This window comes from Echinococcus granulosus (assembly GCF_000524195.1).
Source record: "Echinococcus granulosus chromosome Unknown EG_S00173, whole genome shotgun sequence".
NCBI classification, from domain to species: Eukaryota; Metazoa; Platyhelminthes; class Cestoda; order Cyclophyllidea; family Taeniidae; genus Echinococcus; species Echinococcus granulosus.
In genome coordinates, this window is record NW_020170553.1 from 7,838 (window position 1) to 19,027 (window position 11,190).

At 43.7% G+C, this 11,190-nt stretch overlaps 1 protein-coding gene across 1 annotated transcript; it reads right to left on the minus strand. All coding sequences in view use genetic code 11, as the record gives it.

Annotated features, from left to right (window-relative positions):
• Positions 1-33: 33 nt before the first annotated feature.
• EGR_09881 (Deleted in malignant brain tumors 1 protein) lies at positions 34-10,558 on the minus strand (the record flags this gene model as incomplete). The annotated part of the gene is made up of 7 exons (XM_024499130.1): positions 34-347; positions 1,141-1,469; positions 3,759-3,975; positions 5,156-5,415; positions 8,058-8,352; positions 8,432-8,769; positions 10,404-10,558. The coding sequence occupies 7 exons, from the start codon at positions 10,556-10,558 to the stop codon at positions 34-36; spliced, it is 1,908 nt and encodes a 635-aa protein (XP_024346444.1).
• Positions 10,559-11,190: the final 632 nt, after the last annotated feature.

Sequence of the window (11,190 nt, forward strand, 5' to 3'; positions counted from 1 at the left end):
GAAGATAAGTCCATTTTATTTCCTTATTTACAGTCACGAGAGTTGCATGAAGGACAGTGCCACGTACAAATCGCCCACCTGCTTGCACTTTTGAGGACAATGGTGGAAGTGGTCAGCTGCGGCTGAGGTAGGATCCAACACCGCAGCTGTCTGGAAGGTGGTGAAGGAAAGGCGCACAGATTGGTCGGGGTCAAATTGGAAGAGATACAAGCAAGTGGAGTTTGGTGGATAAGTGTTGGCGAAGAAGGGCGAATTAGTCCACCCCACTTGACCGTCGCGGTAATCGCTGCCCTTGTACACGAACCAGCACATATTTGGAATAGGCATTAGACCCACTATCCCGTAATCTGTAGAGGAGAAAACGCATTGATGTGCAATCTCCTTAATGGTAGAATTGGCTGTAAACCACTGAAAATAAGGCCAACATTTGGATTACCTAACCGATCAGTTAAAAATCAACTCGAAAACTGAGGAGTTGCAATTATCCTCGGACTAGGAACGCTGCAGCTCTTGAGGCACGACAAAAGGTGAAGGTTGATATTAGACAGCAGGATGGTGGGCGTGGATGTCTGCGACTGCTAAGGAGTGCGCAGCAGTCTTGAAAATGGATGGCGCTCCAGCGTCTGGCCCATACCGTGCTGTCATCGCAAGAAGGAACCCTGCTGTGGTGAGCGTGGAATCCATTCACTTGGATCGTGCAATTCCATTTCTTTAACCATTGCATAACAATTCAATTAAACCTCTTGTATCATGATTTGAAACAAGCACTTGTCATCAAGTGCTGAGGGACACCTTCCACATGTGTACGTGACGCCGCAGCCAGATGTGGAATTATGGATGTCATGCATGCGAACTGCGTTGGGAATAGTCATAATACACCATTGAGTTCTCTGTAGAGGAGCCAAAGCCCATATACCTGTATTTTGACAATAATATGTGATATGATGTATTGGCAACAAAGTCAACATATGCTTGTCAAACCTGTCACACTTTTTTCTTCTAAACTTTCCGCTTTCTGTTGATACAACCGTTTGGGAATTTGCACAAACAGAATAAGACAGAGTTCCAATTGTGAAGGAACTTTTAAATCATAGAAGAGTATTATTAGCAGGTTAGATGAGGAGAAGATGTCGCATTCACCTGATACAAACTTATAGAAGACCTGGAATCGCACATTCATGGCAGCCTTTCCACTGGCATTGAACCTGAGAGCTAGTGTAGAGCCAAGTGACACGATTGCCGAGCTATCCACATCGTCCTTTGTCTTGATTGCGTCCAAGTGGTCACCACACCACACTTGCGATGGTCTTGGTAGTGCTACCGATCCAGTAGGAGTGGCGAGAGTGCCAATGCCTCCCTCGTAGTGTGCATCCAGACCGACTTTAATGGAAGAGTAGACTGGACGCAAATTGAACTCCTCGTCATTTTCAATACGAGCCCCGTAAACGGCCATGTGACCATATGAACATCTATGAAAAATAAAAAAATATTCATTTCTTGCATTGGCCAGTATCAACGGTTTCCTCGTCAGTGACAGTTCCCTCGAGTTCGGATTTCTGCTTTTATTAGGTTGCACTTTATGACCTTTTAGTCTCCACCCACCCTCATTGTAAATTTGCACCCTGATGCTGGGATTTATGGAGAGATTTGTCACCTGCCTCACATTCATGAGATGCGGTTTTTTTACCCTTCCTATGGTGAGAGGGTTCCACCAATTCCTGCGTTGTAGACACAGTGACTGAATTAGAAGTAGTGAAATGATTGATATCTCCTCTTGATTGATTGATGAGTGAGAATTCTTAAAAGAAGTGATACTGACAGAACAATAAACCAAATGAACTGTAGCGGTCAAGATTGCTTCCCCTACAGGAACCAAGAGGGAATCGGTTAGGTACAGCTGTTTGCACAACTTCTTCAATGGGACACTCCCAAGTGTGGGTTGTTGAAACAATTAGCAAAGATGATTTTCTTGTTTTCCAAGTGGACCACGTTATTACTAGGCAGACCTGTTTCTTTGTCGAGGATTGTTTATGCTACTGATGGGAAACCAAATAACTTTACAACTTGTCCAACTGTCTTGTGGCAACAATTGGTGTCAAAACATTTCTCTGCACAAATTACGGATCTACCTCTAAACTTAGCAGTTTTGAAGAGTTGTGTATCGATATCACCGCCTTGACTTTAATGGAGTCACATATGCAAAGAACCGTCCTCAGACATGGCCTATGCGAACTGAGAAGTTGAGGAGACGAGGAAGGAGAGCTTAAAAGTGGGTCATACTCACTTCTAAAACACATCATGAAAAATGGTATACTTGCTCGACAATTGACTGGCCGATTGACCTACCGACCGATTGACTGATTGGTGATGCGAAATAACCACATCATTACCTATCTCCAAATGATCAACGTACCACACACTGAATCCCATTCTATTTCAAGCTCGCCCAGCCCACCACAGCCCACACCATCCCTTTCCACATCTCTAATATCCAAGTACTAGAGACTTTTTATGCCCTCGCTCACTTTTTCTTGCCCTGATTGACCAACACCGCTTACAGTTGGATTTCCAATGCCATAATAGTAATCAGAGAGTCAATGTCAATCCATGGACACGTGAGATTTGGACCACCCCGAGTCCCTAGCAGTCAACCAACAGATGCTTGACCACGTTCCGTAATGTCTCAGCTTACTCAGACCTATCCACTACAAAGACCTCCATCTTCATGTCTTCATCTGCAAACTCAGCAGATTCGGATCCGTGCTCACTTACGCATCATACGGAGAAGTTGCTTTGACGACACTCAACTATTTCTCATCGCCTCCTTCAATTCCATGCTATGCAACATATTATTTACAAACTTGCTTTTACCACAAATGTTAATCGAAAGATGTACAGACAAGCATTTACGCATTATGCATCTTCACCTTCACTTTGTATGTGCACAGGCGTTGGGGGATCACCACTACACATATGACCTTGAGATGAAGCAAGAGGGCTCTCCCCGCAAATCCGAAAGGACATATAATTCACAACATTGCCTGTGCTGACCCAAAAGGAAATGTGGATTTCATTACCGTACGTATGCTATTAGTAACTGCTTAATCAAAAATGAATTGCAATAAGTATACATAAGGTAATGGTTATTAATGGCAAAGGGTGTCAGCACTCATATTCTCCATCACTACCTGTGATACGTGAATTTGAATTTATGATCTCATAGAGCGGGCTCTTGAGTCACATTGGAACTTCATTTTGTACTACCTTTTTAGCAGGAAGTGATAACAGCGTAGTGCTAACAACAAGGTGTTAAATTCAAGCCCACCAATGTCTACCCATGGCTGCGAAGGTATCTAAGCGCTGTACGGTGAAGTGAAGTAATGGCACTCCCAACCACTCAGCAGTAAGACAAAGACGGATGTGGAGCTTAGAGTGGCAGTATCGGTGGCTGGTGCGGCGCATAGCCTCCGCAGTTATTCCTGCTGTAAACATTCAACCAGTTCGTGAAGCAGGCATTCGTTCATGATTCTCGAGGTACCTCATCCGTTCTGCTAAAACTTTCCACTTCGCCGTGGATTTCAAGCTCAGGTATTCTTTATGGACTGGGATGAATGGTGCCTGAATGTAGTAGACAAGCGTGAAGAAATCGAATGAAATGTCTGCTCTTTGAAAGGATTTCTCCCCTAGATTTGCAAGCTCACTTGATGTGTCTAGACCATTCTTCTATATTAGTGCAGTAGGAGATGACAAACGCCTACTTGTTATCGTCCAGGTTGTTGGGTGGCAGGTCGAGGATGCCAAACGCCGCCCGAATTGTCTCCACCTTCTGCCTTTCATGCCGTCCGAGGAAAAAGAAGGTACATGTGTGCGATGGTGGCAAAGTCATGCTGTAGTAGAAATTCAGCAGTTCTGTAACGTCTCCAGTAGGCTTCTTGCCTTCTTCCTTCCCTCCGCTTCGAATGGCAAAGTCGCACTCTAAAACAAGTTAAATTAATTTATGATTATTCTGCCGTGGCTATCAATTGTGGCATAGTACTTATAGAATGGGTGACAGCTTAGAAATGTGTCATTTGTCAAGAATAGATGCCGGTGGTGAGAGAGACACTCGTGTGCTAAGCTCTTCATATCGTTGAACAGCTCAATTTTCTGGATCGGAGGGAGCAAATAATTTGACGTGCACCGTCAAAACACCGAAATATCCACAGGGTGAGAATATTATTTTCTGGTCAGTCTAATTTCTAGTTCTGCCGAAAAAGGGAAACTGACTGTGGGAGATTTCCACACAGTAGATGGGAGACAGTGTAGTCTTTTGAGAATGAAGTGATACGAACCGTGGAAGCGCAGTGTAGAGTGGAGCAGTGGAGTGTGGGATGGGATTGTGTTGTGGTAGGTTGAGGTAGGGCTAATCCACTTGAGATGAGATGGATCAGTTGTGTTGAAGTGGAATGAGATGTGATGAATAGCGAGTGGTGAATGGTGAGTTGACTATTTGGACATAATAAGTGATAGACCCATTCGCTCTGCCAGCATTGAAACCCAACTAGTATTGCTCAATTCAAATTCAACAAACGATCACTCTGCTGGTGAGCAAACAGTCCATTCCCAAAGTTGTGCTTTATATGTATGGCATGTGAAGACAGTCCGTTTTCCTAGTTCTCTTTGCTCGTCTCTCTCCTTTCTATTTTGGTGTCCATGACTACACACTGTTATTTACACATTTTATGAGTTCCTTCAAGGCGTCAGTATCGGCATACAACACTTCGACGCCACAAAGTCTAGAAGGATTTTCTGATCGCGATGCATCCATCGTTCATCACTCAGCAAAACTGGGTTGAACACCATCCAGAGGGCAACAGACATGCCACGTTGGTTCAACCGAATTTAGTCTAGCTGAGAATCGAAAGGTGGAATGAGAGTAGGGAATGGCCTATTGTTAGACTGATGCAAGCAGTCGGTAGGCGGTACCGACCACCGCTGACAACCATACAAGTTCGAATTAAACGAATTTGACTAAGTGATTTCCTCAACACGGGAAGCTCAATTTTTAGTTTATTTTGACCTTACACTCTTCAAACTAGCAATCAAGTGGAAGGACTCGGCTATTAATGACCTTATGAACTGACACTTCACTGGTTGCAAATACCCCTAGACTCACCCGTTCCAAGGATATGCTTCTCCTTGAACGCCGCTTCTATCTGTACGAATTTATCCCAAAATTGATAAGAAATACGAAATCCTCGATATTTGGAGAAAGTCACCTCATTTATTGTCGATTTTGTCACGAAGATCATTGTTAGTGAAGACTCGCTTGAGAATACTTGCAGCCCCTTCTGTTCACCGCAAATTCGGTTACCAATGCTGGGTGAATGGAGGACGTTATTTCCGTCAAAAAATTGGATGTAGTCCGTGGAACACCTGAAAGGATGACTAAATATTCAGTGATAATTTAGAGGCCAATCGAACTCGTACACTTTGTAGGGTGCATTAAGGTGAAGTTCTACGACTTCCCGGTTCGTGCTCTTACTTGGTGGCACGGCTCTCCAGGCGTCCCTATTGCCAACCAGCCCTTCTACATGCATGCTCTTATAAGTTTCAACGACTTGCAAATGACCCATGGGAATTATTTGCTACTTTTCTCTGTTGATACAATTTACAGAATTATCCCTCCTACCGTATGCCTAAGGGAATAGTAGTCGTAGGGAATGATTTCCCCAGTGTTAAGCAATATCCTAAGAATGGATTCGTCTCTGCGACGGTTCACAATGAAGGGTTCGGAGTCCCTTGAAACCCATCCACGCAAAATTCCCAAAACAAATGAATAATGTCATGAAATTTCCTTAATCTTGTGTATACTTTTGCAACAGAAGATCGCGTCTGCGATGATTTATACCACGAGACCGAGTAATTGTTTACGCAATCTCTGAGGTGTTTCAGTGCTAGGACTTGTAAATCATAAGGATTTCCGAAACTGAAGAAATGTTGTAACTTTATTCATTGCATACCAGAGATAGGTATGCATCAGTCTATCGGGACAACAACGCCATTCTTTCGCCTAATTTTCTTCGACTGTGAACTCTCGTGAATGGGGCAGACGGGGATAAATTGAGACGTCCGGAGAATTTGTGAGGCAATTTTACCTTGGTTATAAATCTGTGAGACAAAGACCCTATTCTGCAGCCTATAGAGTTGGGTGAAAATAAAACTTCTAGGGGTGAACTGACCAAGAAGGGATGTGCCACTTTAAACGATTAGAGTGGGGATAGAGTGGGTGGTTGACTCTGATGTGAACTGGAACGGGGAAATGTCGTGGAAGGTAAGCTGGGTAATTTAATTCCACCCTCATGTTGTGCATTAACAGATGACAGACAGGAAGCATTAGTAGCTGTCACCTAGCCGCTCTTCACGAGTCATTGAGAAGGGATTGTTGGCTTACCGACGAACCGACTGATGGACTCATTGAACGACTAACTCAATGGCTGGCTTTCTATCCCATTATTTTGTAAAGTGAAGTAAAATTCGCATTCCAATGTAATTTTTGTGAGCATGCACATCATTGTTTATTTTCAGACCATCTGCTCTCAGTCTTACCCCTTTATGGGATTACTCCCTCCTCGGAAAGCCATTGTGACTTTCTGATTCCTAAAGGCTAAATTTTCCCTAAGGAAGGATTCCTAGCGGCTTCCGTCTTCGTGCATTTGACTGAACAAGCGATTATAATGGGGCTTAATTTCAATTTTGTCCATCTGCCTGTTTGTAATGGCCGTCAACTTTTATTCCATAGCACAGTGAACAGAAAAGCGCCTTTTCAAACACCCACCACCACACCGAAATCATGGCAATTTGAAACTGTTCCAAGGGGGACATTTTTTGAACACCTATTGCTGAGGGAGATTAGATCACTACCAAACAGGTTTGTAAATATAGCGCTGTATGGCGACACTTTATCTCATCGTTTTATGATGCTTACGCATTTATATGGATGTGAAATAACAAGGGCTTCAGCCGAATTCACATTATTCATTTGTCTGTGCATGGTGGTTTAACCAGATATGCAGCCAATTCATCTATTCTGTTCCCTCTGTTCGTGAATTTTGGCAGACAAAGCAATGCAACTTTGGAGGGGAATATTAAGAAATGGCAGTTGCTCATGTCGCTCCCTTCTGTATGTTCATTGAATTGCATTCCACGTTCTCAGTGGCCCTGGGCGTCACACTTGGTAGCAGTGGTAATTCAAATGCACATCAACCCTTATTTCCTTGCTGCCTAACCGACCCTTAACGTCACATTGGAAGGCGCCTGCATTGTGTAACTGAATCTTTGAAGACTCAGGCCCACTTTTGACAACAACCTACGCGGTTTGCACACTTGCCAGTAAGCACCACCGTGCTACAACGGTATTAATGAATGGGAAAATAGGGCTGTCTACAACGACGGCCGGGTGAAAACGTGTGATTTTTGTGTATGTGTGTGTGGGTTTGGCTGAACAGAACCGAGGTAGGCGGCTAGGCAGGGCTAAAACCCAACTAAGGATGTACGAGGCTTAGCCAACTGCAAATAACTTATCCAGACTATTGAATGGCCCAGGTTTAGGAATAAAGGGTCAAGAATTTAATGGAGAATTGCCAAAAGTGTGTGAAAGGGGGTAATTCTATTGTCCCGATCTGCGTTGAGCAGTACATATTTAGAAAGTTTCATAGAGTTGATCAGAAAGATGGCTCATAGCTATGTCCATTTATATCAGTATAAAACCTATGTTTTTAAATTATGTGCGGTTTCAAACGGCACAACTGTATTTCGATGGCCGCTGGAGATAAATGACCACCGAATGCCTCGAGAGCAATCCTTAGAAGTGGTGGCATAATTTTTGTCATCTATTTACCAGACCCGATGCTTGACCCTCACTTAAGGGTCATGTAAGAGCTTGTATCAGTTGACAAACAGCAGCTGGGTCGAATCATTCTGGATAAAATCAAAACATCTTCAAATAGAACTGGGACTGGACTGGCATTTGATGTGAACAATGAAGAAAAACAGGCTTTAAATAAGCCATATCTTACGCATGCAACTGTGATGACAGACTGAGATCGAGAATTTCTACGCTTATCCGTTGGTTAGGCTGTCCACGAAATGCGTATATACAGTGCAGCCCAGGTGGATGAAATCCGGGGTAGGCAGGCGACACGAATTCACCACGCTCACTTCCAGACTCGGATTTCGGTTGTATAACAAACCGACAAATGGGCTCATTCGTGACCGCTTTTTTGGCATTCTCATGCTTGCGAGAGGTGAGAAAGGCACGAGGTAGAGAGGGAATGTCTTGAGCAGATGCCACCTTTCCAGGATAGTAAAGATCTACGTAAAGGCAAAAGACAGTGATGCAGAAGATCAACTAACATTCATATTGGAGTGATCATAATGCCAAACAACCCACCATCAGGAATGATTTTGAATGTGCCGTTAAAACCCAGCTTTTCACCCCGATCAATTCTGCTAGTGGAGGGAGCGGTGAAGAAGTCCAAGATGACCTCGCGATGAATGGAGACGAAGCATTGTGGAATGTTCCTCACACCGCCATCGCGTTGGATGCCACAGAAACGACCAAGCAGACGAGAGCGTGCAAGCATGGAGGAGAAGAGAAGGGCTACAAAGGGTGTGGTGGTCTGTTGTCCTTGAGATTCTTGCAGATATGCCAGGAATCGCATCTCTTCCTTATTTCGTGGATGCGATGCGGCTACGTCGATGTAGACGTCCAGGAAGTCCTTGTGACAACTTTGCAGGGAGCACACACAAACACAGAGAACAGCCACTGAGGTGGATAAATTGCCTCATCAAAAAGGACATAGACGTAATACTCAAAATTGTAGACGGAAGACTTCGAACTGTGTATAGCTCGGTATGGGGACAAGGAAGCTTAACCACACATCTCTACGACAGTGAAGAACCCAGCCACGATGACGCTCATCCCACAGCCTCGACACCCAATGACCCAATAAGTGGAAGAGAAACACTTGCTTAGTGACTGCATCGGAGTTACTCAAAAGGCAAATTCTTGCATGGAAACAGTAAACACAACAAACAAGCATGCGGAGTTGTGAAAGTTAGCTTCAATTGCATCTTCCCACTCTGAAGCCTTCCATGCATCAGGCAAATCCTCGAACAATTTAAAGAATATGTTGAAAAAACAACTGCAGTGAGCATTTCCTGCAAAATCAGTCTTTCCAGTCTTTAAATTAGGTGGAAATATCAGCATTCCTTTGCTCCTTTGAGTTAGAGAAAGAAATATTTCAAGGTGGGTTTGATCGTGGAGATTTGGTCTAACTTCACCAGTAAATATTCCTTTTCCAATGAAGTCCATTTCTCCGTTTAATATATAAATAGGCCATAATAAGTCCGTTAGTTATATAATAAAAAGCTTTATGTAAGAACATGAAAATATTCAATTTAGATGAGTAGGGATAGGAGTCGCGGGGTAAAGAGGTGCGTGCCTACCCTTCATCATGTACACGAAACTGCCATAACATGGTAGCATTTTTCCCTTGAACGAAGTAATCGTCTAGAGACAACCAATGGTATGTTTTCTCTCCCAAAATAACGTAGGAATACTAATGCCACATTGCACTGCATATCAGACACACTACCAGACAGAGACAGGCAGCCAGTCGGTCTTTCGGTCCGTCGGTGAACAAAAAAATCCTTCTTGATGTCGTGTTTATGCGGTACAAAGTAGGGAGCAGCCAGATAATAGTCCTTGAAGATTCTTGTCTCTCATCTGTTACTGCGAGACATACATAGGTGGGAGCGAATCGCTCAGCTTGCCCTCCACAACTATTCTCCCTCTCCTTTTTACATCAGCACCAACTGCACATTTTGGTGCCAATCACATGATACACGCCTGAAAGCGTCCTTCCACTAGCACCAATACTGACAATTTACTTTCTCCACACTATAGTGTGGGTGTTTCCAAACTCAGATTACCTCTGTTCAGGCAATGCCTCTTTGAAATAGTTCTGTTTGGGAATTCGTTCTCTCCTCGCTTGTCGCATTTTCTTCAACCACCTATGTTCAGGGCAGACAAGAAATTTCTCGGTTCACAAAGTAGTAGACGAGCTCAAACCAGCCAAAATTTGGTGGCATGAGAGTTGAGAGTAAGAGGAGGTTAGCAAAAACTACAATTATACTGTAGCACACCTCTACAAGTCGCCGCATGTTACCCATAGCCAGCCCAATGAGCCAGTCACAGCACAGATTCTCTTTAAATTCGGCATTTGTCTACGGTGGTTGAAGACAAGATTAGAGGTTCATTTCAAGGGTTTAAATACTTTTAGTTCTGCCATGGCATTAAACGAACGATTATCATGCATCTCAAATGCATCGGTTGCTGAAGCGAAAATCGGTGGACCTACTAGGGATAAAGTCCTTCGGTGTGGAAGTTGGCGAATTCAATGAGCACTTTGCGACCAGGTGGAGCCACAAAACGGAAGAGACATCGACTGCCTGGAGTGAGTGAGGCTGGCCACCCGGGACTGTGAAACACTCCCGATGTCTCCGAGTCAATCATCACCTCCGAGGTGCCGGGACCGCATGTGAATGCCGGTGGAAGTAAGGTGTCTGTGAGATTGAACGAATGAAATAATTGGCAAATTAGGTACCTTGACCTGAGTACCTGATTATAAAGTGTTCTGACTGTCTCCATTGGCGTCAGTCTGCATTGTATTGTGTTATGGGTACTGCTCATGTCATTTATAGCCCTTGGTGTAAATGGGGATTGGAACAACATTTCCTCCTCCCTAAAGGGTTTGCGGTAGGATCACAGTGTAAACATTTCCCAGGTGGTTTATTTTAGCTGAACCCGCCATTGATGCATATTTAAATAGAAAAGTGGGTGTGAGCGGTGAATGTTTGAAACAAAAGCCTTCCACTGGAGCCGAGATCAGCCATAACTAATACAAGCACTTTATTCCAAGTGGAAATGCAAAAGATGGCACACAAGTTTTCTTGACCTACTGAACTTTTCTCAAATTTTGTCAGTATTAATTGCAGGGGCAATTCGAAATTGCTGAAATATCTCCAGCACACACAATCACTCTCATCATAGCTCAGAATTGAGCAACCGAGTAAAAAGTTGAAATGCCTTAAGATGGCAATCCTCATCATCCCATGGTGCGATTTCAGAATAATTTCTTTCGACCT